Genomic DNA, 26,732 nt, shown 5'->3' with positions numbered 1-26,732 from the left:
ATCATTTTTACTCTTTGCAACCAGAATAAAATGTAGATTTGTTTGATTTTTTTAGCAGAACCTTTCTCAGTTATATGGCTGGCCACCTTATCAACAATAACAAATGCTGCCTTGGCAACTCTAAATTTAATTCAGATACATCAAAATTAAGGTCAGTTGCTGGTACTTACCCTCATTTTTGACCAAGGATGAAGCATGGAGGGGGGGGGGGGGACAAGGCATGGCACCTTATTCAGTCATGCAGGGTGTATTACTACATCTGCAAGTTAATATGGATCCCCAAGAAACCATGGGAACTGGAGTTTTATCAGAGCCTTGAGACCCGTCTGTTAGAGAGAAGATTTCCAGCATTTAGAGCAGGGCCTTCAGTTGTCCATTTGAAAGCAGTCTGAGTTGCAGCAATTAATTAGGTGATTATGTTTAGCTCAGTGCCGTGAAAAACACCACCCACTGTCTTTTGCACCTCACACCTCTGTTAAAGACAAGGGAGTGGGCCAGGCCATGCTGAGTCAGCTGGTAGACTCCTTCCGCCTTTGTAGAACTGCAGTCCCATTTCCTCATCATAAGAATCAGGAAGCAGACTCCCCAAAATTGATCTATATGCATGGAGCGATAAATTTATGTTCTTGCTATGAGGTGGAGATTCCTGACTCCCTGACCTGTGTTTCTTCTTGGCAAAATGTTGCATGGCTGGTCAAGTGATGAAATCCAGACCCCAGAGGGGATATGATGTATGAACTCTTCTTCCTATTTGTAAAGGCCAGAAGGTCCCAAGTTGTGCACATCCTAAAACAATCCTTTTCTTTCTAAGTGGCTTGTTCAAAATCTGCACAGCATCAGGAGATTAGAGTATCCCAATGCTCATTTCTCTTTTTTTCTCCCCTGTTACAATTATTGAGTTTAAATACAAAAAATGAATAAAATCTGTTAAAGGCTTGGTTTAGCTGGAACAAAAGTTCCCAGACATCACCATAGCAGACTTCCCTTGGGCATGATTAAAACTTTGCAAGCTTCTCCAAATGTAACTAAGACAAAACAAAGACAGGCAGTTATTATGGCAGTGTTTATTTTTGTCCAAAGCTCAGGAAAGTGGCTTCAAAGAGAGAAGGAGTATTGTTCCATGCTTCACTGAAAGCTTTAGGGAGCATGGCAGAAGTACCATAGCAAATCAGAACATATGCTTTCACCTTCAAGCTCAGCATTGTCAACATAAGCACATATTGATGGAGAGTAAGAAGAAAGAGAGGGGAAGAGATGGCACCACGATAGCACCAGTGTGATCCTAAGAACACTTGGATACACCAGGTATACATCACTGGATATATTTGAGTAAGACTCTGAGTAGACCAGTTTAGGGCTGTGGTCAGATGAATATATTGATCCTGTGCTGTTGTTGTTCCGTTCTGGATTTAATGTGTATGATCAGACAACTGCCCCCCTGTTCCCCAGTCGTTGGCACCCATTCTGACCCATCTTTGAATTGGAGTTATTTGACACTGGGGAAAGTCCAGTCTTTACAGATGTCAGCACTTTCACCCCACATTTCTGGATGTCTGAACTCCCCTATTGAGAACTCAAGCCTGTTGGGAAGTGTGAACCTTCCCTTCTGTTTTTGCCTCCTTTTTAAAAAATCAGTTAGCGATGTGCACATAAGCAGATCTTTACCCCAGGGTTTTGAATCACTACTTGTGCTTTTCTGCACCCAATCCTGATCTGTCAGGATCAGGAGCCCCCAGGGAAGTTGCTTTTGAACAACAAATCTGCCCCCCCCCAAAAAAAAAACTCTCTCTCCTGTTTCTTGGGGATTGGAAAGCCATGGAAATAGCCCATAGATAGCCTCCCTTTTTGTTGTTGTTTCAAAGTTGCTGTTTGAGAGCATCCCATGATTGACACAAGAGTAAATGTACCTAAGTCAATTGGGCTACTCTCACATCTAAATTTCCATTGTGCTTACACTTCCCATGTATTCTGAGGAAGAGAGGGACAACAAAGGAGGCTGAGAAGGGCTGAAGTGCTTGGCAGAGGGATCACAGAGATGTCCAAAAGGAGTTGGTGCTTCAGCTATGTGCTTATTCACATGCATGAAAGACAAACAAAAAAAGGATGCCACCCGCCCACTCCATGGTTATCATGCAGCAATAATCTGAATGGTCAACCATGGAGTGAGTGTGCAGTGAGACAGGTTAAGGGTTGCATGTTTGGACAAACCTCTCTGGAATAATAACACTGGACCACAGCATTTGACTGCTCTCAATGCAATGTTTTTAAGAGCTGCATGTCAAGAATAAATGCAATAGATGAAATTTTCTTTGAGCAGAATGATGGGAAATGCTTCCCCTGTTCAGTTCTGCTTTCACACAGGAGCCTTTCTTGAGGGGGAAATGATAACTGTAACTGCAGTGGCTGGTAGCCAGCAGTACCTTCATAGGTGCAGGGCAGACCAGGCACAGCAGGGTTAATGGAAGTTTCCAAACAGCCACTTGGAAGCCAGCAGTGTCCCAGCAGGAGAGCCGAACCAGCATATTTTAAAGTAACAACAAATAACTTTAATTAACTTCTGTGGCAGTGACAGATTCTGAACAATTAACCTTAGGCCTGGTGCAGAGGAGGTTATTTTCTTCTTTTAATTTTTAAGTGGTGTTGAAACAAGAAAGAGTTGTGGCCCATGAGATTCTCTCCACAGTTTTTTTTTTTAAGCCAAGCTGAGCAGAGATGTTGTGCATCTTGCATCCTGTAACTCCCTAGTTGATAGTTTGCCTGCAATGTGGAAGCTAGGAAAGGACTTCTAATGTAGAACCAAAATCCACTTTCCATATCTCAGGCCAAGGGTCCCATGCAGTATATTGCAGCTTCATGTGTTCATGACAGCCTATTTGATGGTGGTATTTCTGGCTAAACCCCACACTCCAGGAGCAGGTTTAGCCTGCTAGGTGGCTTTATTAACAATTCTTTTGTCATTTTACTCCAGTTAGCTAAAGTACAAATATAAGATCAGACCAAGAGCCCATCTTAGCCCAGCACATGTTTTTCCAGTGGCCAGCTTCTGGAAAACCTACAAAAATGGGCACCAAAGTGAAAACCTGCTCTGCATACCTACACCCCAGCCACTGGTCTTTAGTGGTATAAGCATCATGGCTATTAGGCACTGATGGACCTATCCACCATGAATTCATCCAGTCCCCTGTTAAAGCCAGCCAGCCAGTGGCCATCACATCTCATGGCAATGGAAATTATATGTTGTAAGAAAAAAGTACTTTCTTATTTATTTAGAACATATTTATCCCATCTCTCCTCTCAGGAGCTGAGACAGTATACATTATTCTACTATCTTCCATTTCATCCTCTCTCATCAACCCTGTGAGGTCAGTTAGGCTGAGAGAGACTGGCCCAAAGTCATCCAGGGAGCTTCATGGAAGAGTAGCGATTTGAACTTGCATCTCCCAGATCCTAGTCTGACACTCTAACCTAGGGTTGCCAAGATCCCTTTGGCCACTGGCAGGGGATGGGGGCTAGGGTTGCAAGATCCTGGGGAGGACAGGAACCCCAGTGGGGCACAGTGTCATAGAGCCCACCCTCCAAAGCATCCACTTCCTCCAGGGGAACTGATCTCTAATCTGCGGATGAACTGCAATTCCAGGGTCCCACTTGGAGGCTGGCATCCATCTCCTAACCATGATGACTCTCTGCCTGTTAATTTCATTGCATTGTTTGGGAGAGAGAGAAAAAGTTTTCTATGTCAGTGTTGGTACTCAGTCAAGTATTTAAAAAAGGAAAATTCATACACTTTCTGCCTTGGTGTATTTTTCCCTTCATCTAAATACAAAACAAGTCATTATGTCTATCTATTAAGAGGTTGGTAACTAGAAGAAGAGGCAGTTGCACTTGGCCAGAACACTGGGAGCAAGGTGAGCCCCAACAGCATTAGCTGTAGCTTGAGGGCTCACCTTGGGTGCAAAACAGGCCTTGTGTGCCAGGGGAAAATGATCTAGCATTGAACTACATTTAGTAGTTCAGCATACGTGCCTGGGGTGTCCACCCCGTCAAGTGGAAAATCCCATCATGCCTTCAGATATGTGATAAGTATTCCACACATGCAAATTATCACTTGATTGCCTCAGTAAACTTGCATATGTGAATTCAGCATGTGTCTGCCATGGCCTTTGTTTGTTTACATTTAGTAGTGCAGATAGAAGCTTATGCCTCTCACTCTTGTGATCTGCTTGCAGAGAGTCTATTGTGTTTATGTGTCAGATGCTCTGAGACCCATTTATTAATTGAGTAATTACTCCCTGGTCTCAAAGCAATCCATTTGCAAGAGTCAAAGCAGCCCATAAGGATTCTATCTGGAGTCTATTCCATTTGCTTGTTTGCAGCATAACCTGGTTGGGCAACAGACCACCCACCCATTTTTCTAGATGAATGTATGATTTTGTTCCTAAAGGGGGAGCTCAGAAACCATTGGTCTGTGTTGTGAAAGCCAAAACTGGCACACATCAACTCTTTGAAATTTCTCCATGGTTTTTAATGAGAGTTGAGAGGGGCTTTTAAAACAACATATAGTGGAGGGGAAAGACATAGTTTGGTCAACGGATTTATCCACTAGCACAGGACTGTTCTACTTTTCTCCCTCATTCAACAGTAGCAAAGGACACAGGCAAGAATACTCTAACACAACAGAACACAGTGCAGGACTGAGGGGTGAGGGCAAAGTACAGTGAGGAGAAAACTTAAAAGCACAGTACTAAACAGAGTCATCCTCCAGAGCCCATGGACTTCAGTGGAAGGAGGGTGTGACTTTGCTACAGCTGCACTGTAAAACTTTCAGTTAGACAAATTTATTACAACAAATTCTTTCTTGCTTTCCTTATCTACAAGCAGAGAACTATTGAACTGCATTCCTGCTTATCCAAAGCCCTGCATTGCTATGACTGTATCCTACTGCTGCTGTCTCCAGTAGGAAATGTATAAGAAAGGGAGGTGGGATATGTATTGATACATGCAACTGATGGTTCTGCTTCAGAATGTTCAGGGCTGGTGAGGACCATGGGCAGATGGAAGCAGGTCCAGTGGTAAATGGTGTCTGGCCACTGGCAGCTAATCCAATGGGTAGGGCTAAATCAAACTGAAAAGTAGTTCATGTCATAGCTCTTCAATCTGTCAGAAAGAAGGACTCTAAATTGCTTAATGAGCTAAGCTAGTTCTGGAGTCTGGAGGAAACAGGAAAAGGTAGGAAGAGAAAAGAAGGAAATGTGGAGAGCTGGTGGAACAAATAAAGGTAAGCAATGCATCCCAACTAAGCAAGTTGTTCTAGACTGGGAAAGGCAGAGTTCACCCAGAACAGCAGACAGGAGAACACAGGAAGTTGACTAGGCAAGAGTTAGTTGCCTCTGAATATTTATATATATCTTAACCATTCTGGAAGCAGCACACTTCAAGCCTACCCATGTTGGCAGGACTGAAGGTGCCAGTTATCTAGACAGCTTGAAGAATGTGCTAAACTAAGTTGCATCTTCAGAATCAAATGATTCTGGTTCTAGCCCCATGACAACTGTAAAATATGATAAACCTGCTCATGTCCATTTAGCTGAAAAGTGTTCATAAACACATTGCTGCCAGATAAGCTCACCACATGGAAAATCTAATTTCAGGCTTTGAGAAGGAATAGCTTCTTTTGAAAAGTTTAGACAATAGTGGCAACAGGCAAGAATGCATCCACAGTTCCTTGTTTGTTAGTTACTACATTCTAACTTTTAATGCCCATTTGATCTAGGACAGTTCCCCCCTCCCACTTGTTTCTCCACCAGAGGTGGTATCAAATCATTAAGTACTTCTACCTATCACACCGAAAATGAACTGATATAAAAACTGTTCATAGAATATCTTTAGCCAGCTTCTTTGAATCAGCACAAAGGTTCAGTACTGGTTATCCTGGAAGTCTGGAGCTGAAGTAAGGTAGGAAGCAAATGTTTAAGTGGGAAAGAAGTGTATACATGTTCCCTCATTCTGCTCCACATATGCTTCATCAGTAATAGTCATATGACTCATCACTTTCCATGTCATCATCCTGTCTCAGGTCAGGTATCTTGCGCAAGGCCATTTCAGTCAAGTTGAGCTGATCTGAAAGGCAAAAGGCAAGAAATCAGTCCCTTTAAAAGAGTTTGTGACCTTTAGCATCTTTGGGGGAGGCATCGAGTTGTAGCTGACTTATGGCAACCCCATAGGGTTTCCAAGGCAAGAGACAGAGGTGGTTTGAGATTGCCTGCCTCTACATAGCAGCCCCGGATCTTCTTTGTGGTCTCCCATCCAAGTTCTAATCAGGGCTGACCCTGCTTAGTGACTGAGATCTGATGAGATAGGGATAGTCTGGGCTATTGAGGTTAGGGCATTACTATTTTACATTACTGGATACCAGGGCTTCTTTTTGTAGCAGTAACTCCTTTGCATATTAGGCCACACACACCCTGACATAGCCAATCCTCCAAGAGCTTACAGGGCTCTTAGTACAGGGCCTACTGTAAGCTCCAGGAGGATTGGCTACATCAAGGGTGTGTGGCCTAATACAGAAAGGAGTTCCTGCTACAAAAAAAGGCCAAATGTACAAAAATATGTTTGGCTGGGATCATTAGCTTTCCATCACAGCAATACCCAATCAGTTCTGATAAGCAGAGAGGTCACTTGCCTTTAACCATTAGCTGAGAGTCATTAGTAAACTAACATTTTAATGTCTGCCTTTTAACTGAATCAATAAATCAACTAAATGTGAATGCCAATACATTAATATTTGACAAACCATGTTAATTGTATTGGTAAGATTTTTTTTAAATAAATACTAAGGGACATCATGGTCTACTGGACAGAAAGCAGGATTTGAATTTGAAAGGTGTTGGGTGTGGGAGGAAGTTTACATGACACAGGGTTGCTGTTGAAAAGTGGAAGATGCTTCTTGGGTAGCATCCTCCCCCTCCAAAGCTGGTAGTTCAGGTTACTCTATATCTAGACCATCATTACAGTGATCATTTCCCCATCCCTGGCTAGTGCAATAGGATCAGGGAAATTTGAGTGACAGCCCCATGTTTGTTTGTAGTGTGTGGCTGTGACCTAAGTGGATGAGGCTGGGGGGAAAACGGTATCTCACTTATTTGGAAAGCCTTATCTGGCTCTTCCAAACAGCAGAATTTTACTGAGCACAAGAGGCCAATTAATCCATGGGTTTAATCAGTCATGGAAGGTAAACCATTTGATTGGTTCAATTCTGTAGAAATGCAATTCCCTATATAGAGTACCGAAACCATAGAAGAGTAATATTGGTAGCCCTAACACCTGGGATATCAGTTCAAAAGAAAAATACACAGAAAGTGTGAGAAACTAAGGGGAAATCACCAGGTGTCTGTGAGCATGGGGAAAGGGTACTTGTTGGAGAGGGCCTGAGCAGAATGCACCACACCAAGGATTTGTTTCTCTGCAGAGAGGGACACCTACCTGGAGTGAGAACCATGAGGTTGGCAAGAGCTGCTACTTGCCCAATCTTGTTCCTTGCGAAGCAGTGGTAGGTTCCTTCATCTGTCACCCGCACAGCTTGGATCTGGAGCCAGCTGCTCACTTCATATTTCTGAGGGCCTCCCCTAAACTAGAGGGAATTAATATCATTAAGATGGCAGCAAATGGCAGGAATTTATTTTTTTTTTAAAAAAAAAATCTTACCAGCAAGTAAGTGGTTTGCTGTGCCATCCCAAGCAGTTTCATGCTTCTAAGCTAATTGATTGATTGCTCTGACTGGCCGGGAATATTATAATTCAGAAGCCATATTGGTGCTTTGCCTTAGTAGAAGGGAGCATTGCTCAAACTGAGATTTTATCCTGGTCTAATAGTATCTTAGATTTCCCTGCAAAAATTTATATATGCTATACCAAGATCATCATCATGCAATTAGTATGGCAATTTCAGTATGGCCTCTCTATAGCATCAGTTTGAGCAATCTTCCTCCTACTTGTAGCAAAGCACTAATATGAGCTTATGAATTATCACGTTGTTCAACATCTATATACACCTTCCTGCCCACCTAGTTTCAGGCTAGAGTGTTGTCAGTATGCAGATGACACCCAGATGTATCTGCTAATGAACAGTCAGCCAGACACCATCCCAGAAGACCTGGCCAGTTGTTTGGAGGCTGTGGTGGGATGGTTAAAGCAGAGTTGTCTGAAGAGGAAGGGCAGGATGGAAGTCCTGTGGCTAAACCAGGGGGGCCCAGATCAGATAATTCAGCTTCCCACTCTTGACAGAATACAGCTAGTACCAGCTCCTTCCATCAGGAGTTTGGGTGTGAGCCTAGATGGCTCCCTTTCATTGGAGGTTCAGGTTACAAATATAGACAGGACAGCATTTTTCCATCTTTGCCAAGCTCGACAACTGATCCCTTAACCGGCAACTGAGAGTCAGTTTGATGTAGTGGTTAAGAGTGTGGGCTCTTATCTGGGAGAACTGGGTTTGATTTCCCACTCCTCCACATTCACCTGCTGATGTGACCTTCAGTCAGTCACAAGTTCTCACAGAGCTGTTCCTCTCAAAAGCAGTTTCTGTCAGAGCTCTTTCAGCTCTACCTACCTCACAGGGTTTCTATTGTGATGAGGGGAAGAGAAAGGAGATTGAAAGCCATTCTGAGACTCCTTTGGGTAGTGAAGGGCAGGGTATAAATCCAGTCTCCTCCTCCTCCTCTTCCTCAATCACCTTCACTTATGTACTGCAAACAGATAACCTTGACATAAACTACCGCTGAAGTATACTGGCCATCTAAATGCATTATAAATGTTCAGCTTTCTAAATAAGAAAAATTGTAATTGTCTCTTAGGCTTGCCAGCCCCCAGGTCCCAGTGGGAGATTCTCCAGTTTTGCAGGCTCCTCCCCACCACCCACCAGCTGGCCAGTGAGAGAAACTCCAGCCCCAACAGCCACCATGTTCCTTTAAACCTTGGCAGGCTTAAAAGATGCTTGCAACTGTTTGTGTTTTGAAATGTGTATGCCTTTAAATCTCAGAAGCAGGAAAACAGGGGGCAAGATGAGCAGGCATAGCCACCAGTGTGTGAAGCTGTGAGAAAGGCAGAGATCAGAGTCCCTCTGTTTTGCATTCATTTCAGAAGTTGTTTCTATAGTAAAATGGATAGGAAAGAGGTAGCTAGAACCTGATTATGGAATGGGGGAAAACTCCAGCCCCTAGGCTACTCTCCTTTCCTGTTCCTATATGAAGAAGCTCGTTGAAATATAGCAGATAGTTACATTCAGCAACTGCCCAGTGCAACCACAAAAGTATGGGCTTGCAAACTCTGCTTTTGGCTGCTTTGTGAGTGTGTTTGCATGTCCCTTTAAAAAGCCATGCTTGAAAATGCTTCCAAAGCTTGAGAAGGGGACTTGTGGGGTATGAGAAATTTCACTTTCATTTAGTGGAAGTGCAGCTTCCAGAACAGGCAAAAAAAGAGGATGAGAAAATGAAGACTGCATTCAGGGAAACTGCACTGCTTTATTTTGTTTGTTTGTTTTTTGTTTATTTATAGAATGGGAAAATATCCTGGCTCCATCCCCAAAGTCGTCAGATATTTCTTGAGTTGGACCTGACAATCCAACCACATGTGGATATACATATTTCTTCAGCATTTCCCTTCACACTTTCCCTTATAATAGCAAATATCCCTTTTTAAATCCTAGTGGTCAGTTCAAACATCTGGACTCATGCTGTCATGAGGTCCACTGTATTCTTCTTTCTCATTCCAGATTTGTATTCTAAGGGCCTAATTTAGATACACAGACATATATAATGCATGGTGACCACATCTGCATTTAAAAAGAGGAATGCATGTGTCCAGTTCTATAATCACACAAAATCACACTTAATGGAGAGTGTGTTTTTTGTAGATGGATATCTTCTAGATATCTCAGTCTGCTATGAAACACTATATTATGTTTTTCCACCCTGGAAACAATACACATTCTTTGCAGATGGAACCATCTGTAGGACACTCTATCTTTTCTTATAGCACCTAAATTAGAGAGGAGTAGGAATTGCTCGCAAACTGTCTTCTTGGACTCCTTTGTAAACAGGATTGAAGAAGTCCAACTCTTAATGCGAATACAGCTTTCTTTTTCTGTCAGCTCAGAACATTCTAACACATTCCAAAAAACAGGATTACTTAATCAAATGGACAGGAGAACATGAAGCACAGCAAATAATGTGTTGTTTTTTTAAAAGAAAAAACTGAAATAGCAAAGCAGTACTGAAAGTGTTTCCAAAATCTGTAATACCTTGGCAGGGTCTAGAATATCAGAAGAAAGGAGTAAAGGGGATCTGTGGAGTAAAGCAGGCACGGCCTGACATATGAGTCCAGGAATTACATATGAGGCACAAAATCTTGTTTCAGATTGCTTCAAGTTCATTCAGTATCCCCTCTGAACTTTTAGAATATATAGTTTCATAGTCTCATAGTCACATGAGGCTTAGAAATTTTTAAAATTAAAAGTGGGGTCCTCCCAAAATCTCCAGGAATTTCCCAGAACAGAGTTGACAGCCCTCATTTCCCCAGCTATGTTGGTGATAAACTAACCTTGAACTGAAGTAGCTTAAATTAAGCTGATGGACTAGATCAGTCCCATTTTCTTGGTCCCCGAAGGTGAACAGGATTTAGCAATGCATTAGGACCTCTTTAGCCTCATCCAGTGAAATCCTTTACAGAGATTTTTCTGTGCCACGTATTCTCTCGTGTTTCATCCAAACAGTTTTTAATTAATCCAGTCAAGTTTCTCTCTGGAGAGAATTCCATTGTTTCAGCTTTTCCCTTTTTAAAAGCCACTTTTCATTTGTTTACTTTCATCCCCTGCATCTGCTTCCTTGGGCCAGCTTCAATGTATTTGTGAAACCTCCTGTCAATGGGGATGGCACCGAAATGCCATCAAGTAAAACAAATGGCATTCTCCCTAAAGGAAAGAGGCTGTCATGGCATTTCTCAGCTCCCCACCCCACCACACTGTTCACAGTTTACCCATAACAAGGAGCTATTCCCAGCCTCTTAATATGTCAGTGACATATTGTTTTGCCTCACCCAAACACTCCATATAATGATATAGCTAAGTAGTTCTATAAAAGCTTCCCAGAATTTCCTTCCACACCCTCTAAATGTGAGGGTAGGACTGCGGCTGCCCTGCAGGCTCTCATATTCTATTTTAGTCAAGCTCTCCAAAGCCTGTTGACTCTTCTGAAGATAACTTGAAACCTTCTGAGTTAAGGTATGCCCAGTATTCACGATGGTAGTATATTTACAACCTTTGCAAGATGTGATCACAGGTATTCACAGTGATTGTGAATACCTGCGATCACACCTTGCAAAGGTTGTAAATATACTCATACTACTGTATGTGTATATAATTGAACTCCACAAAGGAAAAGTCACAGAACAGGTAAGGATGCAGCTGTCTTCTCAGCAGCAACAAAAGACCCTCTGGAGAATAAGGACACAAGATACAGAAGGTCATCTGGATAAATTGATAAAGTAGGCACTCAGACTGTGCAAGCAGGCTATTCCAAGGGCTTGTGACAGAAGATAACGATGGATGGATGAGGCAGCAGCTAAATTACATGCATATTGTGGAGACAAGCTTAATCTTCAGACTCTGTGCCATCATCATACTGAAAGCTTGTGGCTCACCTGAACGGAGATGTGGGGGTCATCTCCAGGAAGCAGCATATCCAGCCCTTCCTTTCGCCATTCAATAGAGGCCATTGGGTAGGCAAAGACCTCACAGCCAAAGATCACATCTTGCCCAGTGATGTTCCAGATGTCATAGGGCGGAGATACAATGTGGGGCTCTGGGAAAGTAGGAAAAAAAGATGTTAACAAAAAGAAATAATCTTCAGTATGCCTGCATGTCATGTCCGTGTGCAAGACTGTGTATAGTCGTCCTTCCAATTGGATACAGCTGAGGTCTCACTTACAGCATCATATGTAATCCTTTCCTTTCACAGGAAGATATTTAGCATGTTCTACTGTTGTACTGTGTTCACTATATTCATTCAGCAGAAAAAGCCAGACCTTTTATGATGAAACTCAATAGTCCTCCTTTTCCTTTTGCAGCTGTTAGTCAACAATGTGTTTACATCACAGCACATCTGTGCACCAGAGCTCTGGGCCCCTAAACGGTGGTCCGGTGCTTTGTCGCAGGCATTTAAATGAAGTGCTTCCCAGGGATGCTGCTGCTGCCTTCCTGTTGCTGGGGAAACATGACATCCTTGTGGCAGCTGCTAATCAGTCTATTGTCAGATGCTTTGGCTTTATTTTAAGCTGCTTAGTTCCTCTCTTTCCCTCTTGATTTGAGATGTTAAGTATAGCTCCTTCCAAATGCTATAGTAACGAGAGGCCAAACATTATAGATATATTCATTTCCCCCTAGTGCTCCATTTCTCTTCCCCGCCCCCATATATCTCCAGCACTCTTGATTTCTTCTGCTACTGCTCCCATGGATTCCTCTATGATTTCCAACCATCCTATCATGGATCTATTGGAACTTAAGTTGATCCATGTTTTTAAAGCTATTTTTAAGTAAAGCTTGTCCACATCAAGCTAGACACTTTAGCTTACTCTAAGAACCTATCACCTGTCTAATCCCATATTTCCTCCCCATGATATCTTATTGCTCAATTTGTGTCTGATGACACAATATCCCATGTTTTGCTGCCTCCATTCCACATTGTTAGCTGTTGTTAGTAGAGGAAACAAAGCCGAACGAACGAGAGATGTTAAGCAACTTGAAGACATTTCAGAAGAGACATTGCTATTCTGGCAGCAAATGCATATTTAGGGAAATATGTAATTTGGCCTTCAAAGTCCAAGCTCCAACATACAATGAACACCTTGCAGCACATAAGAGCCACATTCTTAACGGCAGCAATGACCAGAAACTGTGCTTCAGTACAGCAAGCTCTCATGCAGGCTTTAAGAGATACTGCAAATGTTGACAGAATAATAAATGATGCAAGTTAACATATTTGTTTCATGTCCAATTCTGGTTGCAAAATCCTGGAAAGGGATTGAAAGGGAGCAAGACATTACATAAGAAGTCCATGTGCTGTATTTTTATGCCAAAATATTATGAATTGGGGAAAGTGAACAGGGAGCTACAGAAAAGAGGAAGAATTTTGAGGCTTGCCATTAATAGGATGGCCATGGAGTTTAAAGGATGCTAAATTCCTCATAAGACTTCATTCCACAAAGTAATTTCTGGAAACAAGATCTCATCATTGGAATCTATAGTTGGATTCCATTCAACAGCAACTGTGGCAGTTACTCCCAATTCTCTCTTTACTAATCCTGTAAGGGACAGATATATCCACTCATATGCCACTGTCAGTTACAGCTATTCTGGCTTGCTTCTTGAGTGATATCACTCTGGTTTAGTAGAACTAGTTCCCAATTAGGCCAATACCAACTAGATTCACAAGATGTCAAGACCATATGCCTTCAGTGGCTTCCATAGTAATTTCATACCCCTTGTCCTATACCTGAAGATCTTGAACACAACTTCTTTGAATAAAAGTGCATTTGTATCCCTTCTCTCTCTTGCCTGCCACAATGTGGGATGCTTCTGTCTTCTGAAGTCTGCCTATAGTCTTGGTGGCCATCTTTGAAAAATCCCAGATATTAAGTTCACCCTCTGCTCTAATTAGACTAATAAGTATATGCATTGTACCTCTGTATCCTGAGTTCCTTCTTTGCAACACACCTCCCACTTTCTGACTGGGATATAAGGACTCAGAGATCTTCATTCCAACTCATATCTGATGAAAGGAGTTTCAACTCTCAAAAACTTATACCCCAAAAAACCTTTGTTACATAGGAAAGTATTGCTTAAGTCAATTGTGTATTGTGTACGTAACATTCTACATTTCTGCCAGCATGCTTATTATAGAAGGTTCCCTGTTCTGGGACCTGAGAAGGAGGGAAGGACTATTTCCCCCTCATTTTCTTTGTACTATTCAAGATTTTCCATACTCCTCCCCCCTCCCCCAGAACATTCATAGTTTGGAGTTTCATGTAGAAATTGGAAGAAAGCTTCTTCTGTACCATACCTGACTCACAGGGTCCTTCATGGGCCATGGTGAGATTAGCCCCTGGATGGGAGTTTTGCATCTCTTGGAACTTGCAGATCTGGGCATAGGTTTTGCCATCGGAGCCACAGAGGGCCTGGTTGGATAGGCAAGTACACTGGGGCTCAGGTACTTCACCATGTTGTAGGTCCCCTGCATCAAGGCGACACTCTAAGTGATTGCCACACTTTCCATAGAAGTGGTTAGTATTGTCCAAGTCACAGATCTGTCCCTCTAAATTGGCACACTCCCAACAGCAGTCACAGGCATCTCTTACTACCCCAGCCAGACAGCCACGTGGTGTGGGACATTCTTCCAACCTACATTCCAAACAGCTCTCCCCTTCCTCCAACAGCCTCTGCCAGCCCCGTTGCAAATACTCTGGAGCAGTGGGCAGTCCCCAGCTGAGAATGTCACAGTATAAGAACAGCAATAGAAATGTGACCTGTAAAGAGACTGAGTTAGCAGGATAAGACATTCTCACAAGCTTTCTGGAACTTGGCATCCATTCGTCACACTTATTTGTAACTACCCCTGGACACTGGAGCCCTTGGTAAGTTCCACTTCCACCTTCTCTTCAAAGCCACAAAGTCATCAATTCCTAATAGAAAAAGAAAGAGAATTCAGAAGAGGGTGATATATTTGGATCCAACCTTTATGTGAAACCCTAGAGAAGATTTCACTAATGCCTATGGACAACAATGAAACTGGGGGAGTGGCTGTGGATCAGTGGTGCAACACATGCTTTGCATGAAGAAGCAAGTATTGGTTTTACCAACTCCCATAATGGTTTGACACATTAGAAAAGCATTGAGAAAGCCATTGAGACACTGGAAAGCCACTGCCAATCAGCACAGGCAATACTGAGCTAGATCGACCAATGGTCTAATTCATATAATTCAAGCGTAACCTTCTTTCTGGAACAAGAGGAGAGGTTGCTGTTTGTAAATGTAACCAGAGCCACCAACATGGCCACATATTTTCCTTGGGATAGGTGGATTACCCTATCATGCCAACTATTTGAAATATAATTCTCAGGATGGATCCTACAGTACAATGCTATAGACAAAAAACATTTTCTTCACCCCTTTGGATTATTTGTGTTTTGATTGCCATTATAAGAATTCTAAAAATAGTGCTGCTTCCTTTCTAAAAATGTTGGTTCTTTTTCTTCTGATGGGTGACTGGTGGTGCTCAGGGCTGTGCTGAGTGTTCTCTTTCTGGGGTGAGGTTAATGGCCACTGTTGGTAGAAGCGAGCAACATAAGGGGACGGATGAATCTTGCTTGGGAGAGAGTTCCAGAGCTCTGGTGCCATGACCAAGAAGGCCTAATCTCAGAAGGAGGGGGGATCTGAAGGAGGTGCTCCAAGATAATGGTCAGGCAGGCTCATAAAGGAGAAAGTAGGCCTTCTGGTATATTGATCCCAAATTGTATAGAGCTTTGAAGGTCAAGACCAGCACCTTGAATTGTGCCCGGAAACAAATTAGAAGTCAGTGTAGGATGGCCAAGACTAGAGTTGCCAGTCACAAGGTGGGAGCAGGTGACCCTCTGATTTCATGGGCTCCTGCCAGCCATCAGGCAGCTGTCTAGCAAGGGGAAACTCCGCCCCCAACAGCCATGACCCAATGCAATGTCCCCAATGTGATGATGTCACATGGAAATTTTGCCTGAAATACCAGAGCGTTATCCCCAGTGTGATGATTTCACTTCCAGTCATGTCACCCCACTTCTAGGGTTGCCAGTCCCCATGTTCAGGTGGGGAATCTCCTGGTTTTGCAGGCTCCTCCCCACCGTCAGCCAGCTGGCTGGCAGGGAGAAGCCCCACCCCAGCAGCCATGATGTGTTTTTAGATCTTAGGTAGGGTTAGAAGCTTGCAAACTGCTTCTGTTTTGGAAGGTGTGTGTTTGCCTTTAAATTTCAGTGAACCAAAGCTGCAGGGGGGTGAGAAATGGAGATAGAGCCACCTGTGTGAGAAAATAAGCTAGAAAGCACAGTCCCTCTATTCTTCTATTCCTTTTGCATCCCTTTCAGAAGCTGTTTGGGATGGTAAAGATAGTATGTTTGGGATAGTAAAGACAGTATATATATATTTACTATCTACTAATGAGTTAACTAGAACCTGCTGATGGGATAGAGGAAAACTCCACCCCTTAGATCTCTTTCTTCTGAAGTTGGTTGAAATACAGCCGATTGTTACATTCAGCAACTCTGGGGAGTAAAATTATCTGCACAATTGCCCCAGGGAGATCACAAAAATGTGGACATGCAAACTGTTTATTTTGGCTGCTTTGTGAGTGTGTGTGTGTTCACTTTCATAGCAGCTGCTGGGGAACAACAACAAATAAGGCAAAAAAGAGAAGGAGGATATGAAGACTATATTCAGGAGAACTGCACTGTTGTATTACTTATTTATGTATTTATTTGAAATGGTAAAGTCACCTGGCTTCACCCCCAAAGTCCACAGGTATTTCCTGAGCTGGACCTGGCAACCCTACCCATCCCCCACAGACAAGAGCCCAAGACCTGGCAACCCTAGATATGATCCCTACAAACCATTTCAATCCTGGCTGCAGCAGTCTGTATCAACTGAAGTTTCTGAACACTTTCCAAGGGCAGCCCCATGTAGAGTGCATTGCAGTAATCTAATTTAGATGTAACCAAGACTTGCACACAGTGGCCAGCTCTTTTCTGTCCAGGAAAGGCTGCATCTGGTGGTAAAAGGCACTCTTGGCCACAGCTGCCACCTGCTTACCTAGCAGTAGGCGTAGGTCCAAGAGCTCCTCCAGACTATAGACCTGATTCTTCAAAGGGAGTTCAGCTCCATATAGAACAGTGACACCTTAAATCCCGGACTTTCCATCCATCAGTAGTATTTCCAGTTTGTTGGAATTAAGCTTTAATTTATTAGATCACTTCCACTCCAAAACTGCCTCCAGGCACTGCTTTGGGGGGTTCTATAGCATCCCTGGGATCAACTGGAAGGGCAAGATAGAGTTGAGTGTCATCTGCATGTTGGTGACAACCCAGCCCAAATCTCTGGACAACCCCACTAAACTGTTTCATGTAGAAACCTTGACTAAAGGCCAAGTGGCTGAACAACTATCTCTCAGCACCACCTTCTGAAACCTACCCTCCAAGTAGGACTGGAACTATTGCAGAACAGTGCCTCCTATCCCAGGTGGTCCAGAAGGATACCATGATTAATGGTATCAAAAGCTACTGAGAGGTCCAGGAGAATCAACAAAGTTGCACTCCCTCTGTCCATCTCCAACAGTCATCCATCAGAGCAACAAAGGCTGTCAGTTCTATAACTAGGTCTAAAACCAGCCTGGAAGGGGCCTGAACAGGAAAGCTTGGAATTGTCCAGTTCCTTTGCTTATGTTAGGGTGTTTGTATACCTTGTCTTTCTCCTAGCACAATCAGGACCCAAGGACAACAACATACACAGTACAAAAATAATCTACATTTACAGCATTGTCAAGAGACCCCAAAGGTAGGAATATGCCTTTTCTCTTCTGTTCTACAGCCAAGAAGCAACAACAGAAAAGACCCTGGCCTTATCCCTTCATAGATCATATTCTCAAGAGGGAAGAAACTGCTAGAAAACCCTGTTGTGAGGAGCTCAACATGTGTGTTACCATTTTTATATTGGGTTAGATTTAACTGATTATGTTCTTATGTATTTTTATGAATGGTTAACAGTCTTGAACACTTTTTACATGAAGAAACATAGGGCATAATGTTCTACATACATAATCGGCTTGGATCCTATGAATGAGTTCCATGGATGCTTAATAGTCTCTGCTATAAAACATCCTTTCTCTTCTGATAAAACTTTAGTTTTGCACAAGGGCCCATTGAAAACAATTGATATTGCACAAATGGAAGTTTAACAGAAGCATACTCTGCAGCGTCTAGCATGCACATAATTTGTTACAGGGTTGCCAGCCTTCAGGTGGGACATGATGTTCTGGAACTGGAACATCTCCACACTACAAAGATCAGTTCCCTCAGAGAAAATGGCAGCTTTGGAAGGTGGACTATATGGCATCACATCCTGACCGAGCTCCCTCCTCTGCCCAACCTCTGCCTTCCTCCGCTCCCAAATAGCCAGGAGTCTCCCAAGTTGGAATTGGCACCCCTACATTCATAGGCTTAAAGTCAAAGTTCTGCTACACTTAAAAGGAGATACTATAAGGTTAGACTGTAGTGTAGTGGCAAACCTTGGCATCCAGAGCTGAAAGAATCAGGCAACCAGTAATTTGGGGGGGGGGGGGGGGAGAGAAGAAGAAGAGATGTATTTATACCTCACCTCTTTCTTGGAGTCTCAGAGCAGCTTACAATTCCCTTCCTATCCCCCAACAGACACTCTGTGTGGTAGGTAAGGCTGAGAGAGCTCTTCAAGAACTGCTCTAGAACAGCTCTGAGAGAACTGTAAACCGGGCAGGCCCTAGAATGTCTGGTACCTAGGCAAGGTGCCCCCCCAACTCTGATAACATCACTGAGTCATGTGAGGAGTGCCCAATTTGGCACCCCCAGAAGGCCAGCACCCTAGGCAATTGCCTAGTTTGCCTAGTGGCAGGACTGACCCTGAATGTGACTGACCCAAGGTCACTCAGCTGGCTGCATATAGAGGAGTGGAGAATCAAACCCAGTTTTCCAGATCAGAATCTGCTGCTGTTAACCACTGCACCACACTGGCTTTTATGAGAACCTGGAAGCCTGAGTCCTTAGACTGCTGCTGCCAGGCAAACAGGCAATATTACTCTTGATAGACCAATAATATGATCCCATGTAAGGAATTTTCATGGGAATGTATACTTTAGAGGTGGGACTTTTTGAAGTCCATGCTTAGTATTTTACTATGCTTGGACCATGTTGGCAATCACTGATCCTAGCATAGTAAGTTATTTCTATTCACATGATTGACACAAACATAACCTAGATTTGTTTGTTCTTCCTAAACAGGAGAATGAAGTTATTTACAGATAAAGGATGCTTTTTCAATACCTTCTGCTTTCATATTTTCATACAGGATCTTCTTTCATACTAGCTATTAAAATATAAACAACAACAATAGAAGTCTTCAGTGCTTTTGAAAATATGTACTCTGATTTAATAGAAATACAAACAAACTGAAGTAGAAATATATAAACCAAATAGTTCTGTAATAAAAACAGTGTTTCAAACATTTTCAAAATGTGATTTGTTTATTCAAAAATATGCTTGGGAAGCCATTTCCTGAAGCATGACACTCACTCATCTGCTATGGCACCTTGGATTAAAATGCCCATTGTTCACCAGGGTTGCCTTGTTACCTCACAAGGGAATAACATCACTTTGAAAGGGAGAGCAGAAACATAAAATTTGCTGTTGCTTTTACCAAGCCATACTGTATGGCATCACACTAACTCAATAGTTTTGTGAGGGTTTGCATGATACAAGGGTTCAGGTGTCACACTAGGATCTGGGAGACCCATGTTTGAACCCTCATTTTGCCATGGAAGCTTTGTGGGTGACCTTGGGCCAGTTATTCCCTATCAGCCTAAACTGCCTCACACAGAGCTTCTTGAAGGAAGAGCAGAACAAACTCTGATTGGTGTGATCCAGGTGGACAGCCTTATTCACATGCTCATCTTCTAGCACTGTATATGCCATTAAATGCCAACAATGCTCTTTGATTCTCTATATAGGGCAAACAAAACAGCCCCTATGCCAAAGCATAAATGGACGCAGATCTGATATCAGGAATCACAAGACTGAGAAACCTGTAAGAGAAGACTTCAACCTTCCAGGGCATTCAATGGGTGACCAGACTAGCTGTTTTATTGAAAAAGAACTTCAGAAACAAATCAGAAAAGGAGACTGCTGAATTACAAGTTATTATGACCCTTATAACAAATACATACAACCTGGGACTCAATAGGGATACTGGTTTCTTATCTCATTACATATGCTAAACTAATTCAGTTCTTACATATGTTTTCCCTCTCCCACCAAGAAGGACTATACATCATCTGTATTTTAGTGTATTTCTTTTTTAGAATAGTATATTGGAATATTGATTGCAATGCAATGTAATGTATTGGAATGTATTCCTTGACCCCTAAGAAAATGATGCTGTTAATTAAACCCATGCTTGAGGGGAGATGAATGGAGCATGAATGGAGAGATGAATGGAGCATGAAGAACACTTTTACACATCTATCTCCTATTTAGTCATATTTATTGATTTTCTGTCTCCCCCCTAATTAAAGCCAAACAAATGGTGGTCCTATGAACTTAGCTTGTTATTACTGTTTGACCTTTGCATAAGTCAAAACATCCTCATTAAGTTGTATTCTGAAGAGGCGTCATATATGAACTGCTAACCTCCATTCCAGTGTATCTGAGGAAGTGTGCTTGCACATAAAAGCTTACATTTTAAATAAAACTTTATTGGTCTTAAAGGTGCCACTAGACTAAAAAATTGTTCTGATTAGTGTGGTTGTCTGAACACACAACACGCCACTAACTATAGTTTATTAACCAGAGACTTTCTTCCCTGTGGTTTGTGTGTGATACAAAGGTGTACATTTCCAGGCTTACACCCTGGAGCCACTCCCATTACAGTGCAGGCAGGATCTCTGTGGGGGAAGCAAGGTAGAGAGCAAAGGCAGTAAAACTAGCATTTGTTGAGGCCATCCAGGACTTCAGTGACCATCTGCCAGCCAAATCCTGGTTTTACAAACTGACCACAGTAAAATTAAACCATGGTCTAAAGTGATATCTGAACTGAACCAATGACTTGAGCATAACATGTAATATTACTAATGTTACCTGACAAAGTTGTTACTGCAATGACCAGTTGATCTCCAGTAAAGCATGACTTGTGGACTTGATGTGGAAGAGTATAACCAGATGGATTTGATTGTGTTTTAGTTTATTATTTGGTTGTAACACAATGCACTGCAGTTTTCCCCTTTACAGTTTGTTTATCCAGCTACATATTTTCTTACATCATTAAATATAGCTATTCCATTGTACTTTGAGTTTATTTCTAATTTGCAATTAATTAGTCATGCTGTCAACTTGGCCTAAAACAAAGCAGAGTATCATTTGCTATCTGCAAATGCTTTCTATTCAACAGCAACTTCAGCTGAAGGAGACTTGAGAAGACGGATGCACAGAAACCAAAGGCAAGCAGGTAAAAGAAAAGCAAGAATCAAAGAGTCATTTATTACATATTTGCAATGAATCAAGCATAAGAAATAAGGGAGGAACTCCAAAAGTCCAGTTTATAGCACAGTCAATGACCTGGAGCATACTAGAACTGATGCAGCTGCTGTTGTGACTTGGGGTGTATCAGGAATCTGTATTGGAAAGAATGCTGTTTTCATTTTATTAAACTTCAGGAGTGCTATCATTCATGAAAGTTATTCCAGAAACAGAGAAATAATACTCCCAGGATGAAAACTATCATCCTGCCTTTCCCAACTTTTCCAAACAAAACAAGAATTTAGTAAATGCTTCCCCTCCCCAGAGGTAGCAGGAGTGGGAAGGGGGGATAGAAAGGAAGGGCCTTGGGCCACCAGTGTCAAGATCCCTTGCCATTTTAATGTTTTACCATCTTGCTGTTCTGTGCTGAAACACCTGCTATGCTACTGGGAAAACGAAAGTATTTAGGCCCTCTAACACTCTCTGTCCTTCAAGGTCAGTACTATCTGTTGGAGTGTTTTGCTAATGAATACTGTGATGTGAGAATGTCTGCCTTGTAACAATTTACTGTTTTGACCTTATCTCACACCAGAAAGTTAGCCACGCATGACAGCTAACTGCTTCTATATATATTCACTCACCTGCATCCCATCTTAATTTCGCCACTGTCCTTGCCACTGGTATTATCCTGTCTTATAATAAATACTAATCCTGATGAAATGGAGAGTTGTTATTATTGAAGATAGTCATAGACCTGACAACCAGCTAGTCCATGGTGCATCAATCCTGTCACTTTAAAGGGCCATTATTTTCAGTGGAACTTTGGAGGCCAACTCTTCCCAATAAAAATAATGGCCCATAAAAGTTTAAAGACTCAATGTGCCATAGACCAGCTGTCAATAGCAAAAGGCTTCTCAACCTGATTTAATATTTCCAATATTTATTGAGAGAGAAAAATCAGGAAATAACAGGAATCTGATCCAGAAAATATTGGACATTGTATCAGGTCAGGTGGACATGATAGGGTCTGCAGACAAAACTCCTTTGCATCTTGAAAGAGAGCTAGCAGAATGGAAATATTAGAACACTCAAGAGGAGAGGGCCTCAGTAAGGTCATCTAGCAGAGGGCAAGGGGGATTGGCCTCTCCCTCAGTCAAAAAGGCTGTGCAGCAGAGTGTGAGCTAACTCCAGCCAGCCCTGTCTTGTGTTTGTTTTGTCTAGCAAATCTTGTTATATTTCTCTTTTACTGTAAGGTACTTCCTAACTGTCCTGACCTGGATAGTCCAGGCTAGCCTGACCTCCAGGGTTAACCCTATTCAATATTTGGATGGAGGAGCACCAAGAAATACTAACATTGCTACACAGAGGCAAACAATGGCAAACTACCTCTGAATGTCTGTTGTCTTGCAGCTCTACACACGCACATGCACACACACACTTCCTAATTATATGTGTAGGAGAGAATGATATGGAACAACCATGTGCAGAGTCTGCTCATTCACAAGGTTACACCCGAGTCATTCATTGTGCTGCCTATATGTGACCAGATGCTAAGCAAAACAGGACTTTGAATAGTGAATCTGACAATGATGTCTTCTCTCAGCCTTGCACAGCATACTGTAACCAGCCAGAATTCTTTCCTCTGAGTTTTCTGAAGGTAAAAGGGTCATGTCTTCTTTGTTTCTGGTCATCTTCTCTAGGAAGGTTTAGGTTGCTACCAGAGCCTAAAAAGTATTTATAGCAGCAATGCTTAAAGTGCCAGAAACTGGAGTGGTGGATATTTAAAATCTGAGCAAAAAAGATTGTGTGGGTTACAGGGAAGGCGTCCCTGGATGCAATTTAAGACCTCTTCTTGCAAACCAAAAAGAAAAAGCTAAATCTTGATGGCTGTACTCAGAGCAAGAGCAATCACTTGCAAGTTTCCATCACTTCAGATCATGACCTTTTCATAAAGATTTTAGCATAGAAAAATATAATAGCCAGCAGGTGGTTGTGGAATGTTTTGTTAACAACCCAGGAACCCACGTCCTCTATTTAACCCATTGTTTTTTCTCTGTCATAAGACTCGGGATTTTAATTTCCCCAGACTTGCTTTTCAAATATATTGTGCAGGCTTCTTTTAGAACAAAGACTGAGAGGTCAGAAAGGGAGCAGTCATGCTGGGTGCTAAGTTATTCTTGCCCATGATCATTTTTTTTCTGGGCTAGTTCATTCACATTCTAGAGGGCTGTTTGGCTTCATCTATGGCTGCTTGCAGAGCAGGACATCTGTTGCATTGTATCTGATATCTCACAGTAGTTCTCAAAATAACAGTCCTTGGAAATTTTATCTTAACTGCAGCCTATAAGGATCAGGCAGATATCTCTTCCCTCCTCTCCAAAATATTATCTTTGGTTTCTCTCCCCACCACACACACCCCATCCCTTTCCAGAAAGGACACTTGATGGTTCAGAGTTTCACCTCAATATAATTTCCTATGGAAACTAGGGTTGCCAGGTCCAGCTCAAGAAATATCTGGGAACTTTGGGGGCGGAGCCAGGAGACTTTGGGGGTGGAGCCAGGAGCAAGGATGTGACAAGCATGATTGAGCTCCAAAGGAAATTCCGGCAATCACATTTCAAGGGACCACATGCCTTCCCTCCATTTAAAAACAATGAAGGATGGGGCACCTTCTTTTGGGGCTCATAGAATTGAATTTCCAGGTCCAATCTTTTTGAAACTTGGTGAGTGTTTTGAGGAGAGGCACCAGATGCTATGGTGGAAATATGTTGCCTCTACATCAAAAACCAGCCCCCTCACCAGAGCCCCAGATACCCACAAATCAATTCTCCATTATACCCTATGGGGATTAGTCTCCATAGGGTATAATGGAGTGCCCAGCAAACATTTCCATGCTTTCTGATAACCCTGAAGTGTGGGGAGGGCCTCCAAACCAGGGGTCCTCTGCTCCCAAATGGGGATGGCGACCCTAATTGGAAACACTGGATAGATTGACTGGCCTGATCACCATCAAGGACCACTATATTTCCCTAGGTGCAATTAGCTCATAAGCCGGACAAGTTAGTAGGATTTGCCTTTTCCTCAGCATGAGGGTGAGCATGCTCCCAAATCACTTATATCTATTGCTTTGCGCCAAGGCAATACTCCTCATGCTTGTTCTAGCACATTGTCCATTTGAATGAATAGGGTAGTTAATGCTGTTTGCCTGAAGTATTGGGATGTGACTCATGAAAGCATGTTGAAATAAATGTTGTTGGTCTATACAGGACTACTGAGCTTTTGCTTTATTTTATTCCAACAAGACTATCATGGCTATCCCTTTGAAAGCTTTTTAATGTCAGACTAGATTGTCTTTCAGCCCCTGAAACTGTCTAATGCCTGTATTTTTTTCCATTCAGAATTAAAAAAAAAAAAATTACCACCTTTATCCTCCTTGTCTTCTACCCAACATCCTTTCCATGCCTCTTTCCTCCAAGAGCTGGGTACAAGAACTCTAGAGCCCCAACTCTTCTCCCTACACTGCCCCACTAGGCAACATTTTTCCATAATGTAACAGAAAAGTACGTAGCTTCTCTGGGCTACTCTACTCCATTGACAAACTTCCCATTTCTGGGGACAGACCTCAGCATTTCAGTTTCTCTTTGTGATGCCTCCATTAGACTTCTCTGTCTGCCTAAACTCAAAGAAACAGTAATCCCACTAGAAATGTGCAGTATTGTTAGCCAATTATGTAGAGTTAGATGCAAGCAATATAGGTTTCAGACCAAGCTAATCCATACCAGAAGGCACTTGAATGTTTTATGAAAAACACACTCCCCACAACCCCTGGGCATTAAGGGCCATCTTGTGACAGATGAACCTTCCCAGAATTGTTCTCCTTTACCCCCACCCCTTCCTAACCACAGACATGTACATTTCATGCCAGACCTTTAGCTGGATAAGCATGTTACGAATAGACACTATTGCTGAGCTGGGAACAAATCCAGCAACAGAATCATTTTTTTAATTCAAGTGATGATGATACTACAGGATTTCATCTCATACCCTGCTTGGAAATGAAAGGGAGAGAGAAAGTAAACTTCAGGCTGATTTGCTGCCAGGTTTAACCACAGAATCAATCTAAGTGTAGATCAGAACTGAGGGAGGCAGCCCCTCAAGATATATTGATCAACATTATTCTCAATACTCTGTTTCATAACTTTGCTAGGCTTCGGCTATAGAACTCTTGATTTTAAGGAAGTTTGCTAGTGGAGTTTGGGATGACTGGATGCAGAGACAGAAACCACAGACACACAGGGCTGCCAGGGATCTAAAAAAGGTTAACAGGCTTCCCCTGCAGGCAGATTTCCTGGAGTTGTCCCAGTGTGGTGTACTGGTTAGCGTTAAGCCATGATTTTTACTGAGTGACACTGGGCTAGTCGCTCTCATCTCAGCCTAACCTACCTCACAGGATTGCTGTAAGGACAAAAGGAGGACTACCTTTGTTAGCTCCTTGGAAGAAAGACAGGGTAAAATGTACTAGATAGACTTCTGTTTTTTAAAGATTATATGTATGTGTCTCCCAGAAATGGAATGCAAAATGCCTTGCAGACAGTTTGGGTTTCTCAATGAAGACATTGAGACTTTTGAGCCAATTCTGGACCAAGTCTGTATTTCAGAATCTACCCTTTAGGATTCCAGGAAGTATCCAACGAAATGAGCAGTTCCTCTGGAACATGCTCAGTTTTGCAGGGGGAGGGGGGATGGGAAGTATCAGAAGGTGTCACTATGCATGCAACATTTTCCCCTCCTCACTCGAGTTACCAGGTGTCCATGACTTTAATTGATATAACTAACTTAAACAGTCACAATTCCAGAAAATAATTTCTATGACTTCCTAGTTTCTTAGTATTCTGGAAAGTATTCTAAGTGCAGAAAGTGCTGCAGCACCAAAATATCACTTGGTTTTAGTATTTTGATCCAGCAACTCTATTCTCCCAGGTTTGGTGCCCTGTTGGAAGTACCTACCTCATCTCACACCTGGCAGAGCCTCCGGCTGCTTCCAGATCCTGGCATCCAGTCTGGATGTCCTCCGGAATATCTCCCTCAGCTGGGTTATGCTGGATGGTTTTTTCCCTTTACCAGTGGATTTGTCTGCATCTCTGTTTGCAGCAGGGGACCAATGATGTCACAATGAAATGTGATCCCTTATACAAACCCTCTCCGCTTTTCCCTCCCCTCCAAAGTGTGCCCGATCAGCCACTTAACTTGTTTTCATGCTGAATGGCCACAAGTGAAGCCCAGCAAAAGCCTCTTTCTCTGTTGCTCAATTGAGAAACCACAGTTGTAACCAGACACCTTTCTTGCTCTCTCATCTCAGGGCAGGAAAACCATTTTTTGACCATAGGTATGAAATGGAACGCAGAAATGGAA

General features: G+C 42.5%; 1 protein-coding gene across 1 annotated transcript; it reads right to left on the bottom strand.

Moving 5' to 3' along the window:
• Window positions 1–4,500: 4,500 nt before the first annotated feature.
• On the bottom strand, window positions 4,501–26,476 carry KAZALD1 (Kazal type serine peptidase inhibitor domain 1). The gene is made up of 5 exons (XM_060241791.1): window positions 26,328–26,476; window positions 14,105–14,723; window positions 11,688–11,848; window positions 7,480–7,627; window positions 4,501–6,117 (listed from the first exon to the last, which is right to left on the bottom strand). Exons 2-5 carry the CDS (start codon window positions 14,625–14,627, stop codon window positions 6,023–6,025), a joined length of 927 nt encoding a protein of 308 aa, XP_060097774.1. The 5' UTR covers window positions 14,628–14,723; window positions 26,328–26,476; the 3' UTR covers window positions 4,501–6,022.
• Between the last annotated feature and the right edge of the window lie 256 nt (window positions 26,477–26,732).

Source organism: Heteronotia binoei, chromosome 6 (assembly GCF_032191835.1).
Source record: "Heteronotia binoei isolate CCM8104 ecotype False Entrance Well chromosome 6, APGP_CSIRO_Hbin_v1, whole genome shotgun sequence".
Lineage (NCBI taxonomy): Eukaryota > Metazoa > Chordata > Lepidosauria > Squamata > Gekkonidae > Heteronotia > Heteronotia binoei.
Note: the sequence above shows the minus strand (reverse complement) of the source record. Positions and strands in the feature narration are given on the sequence as shown.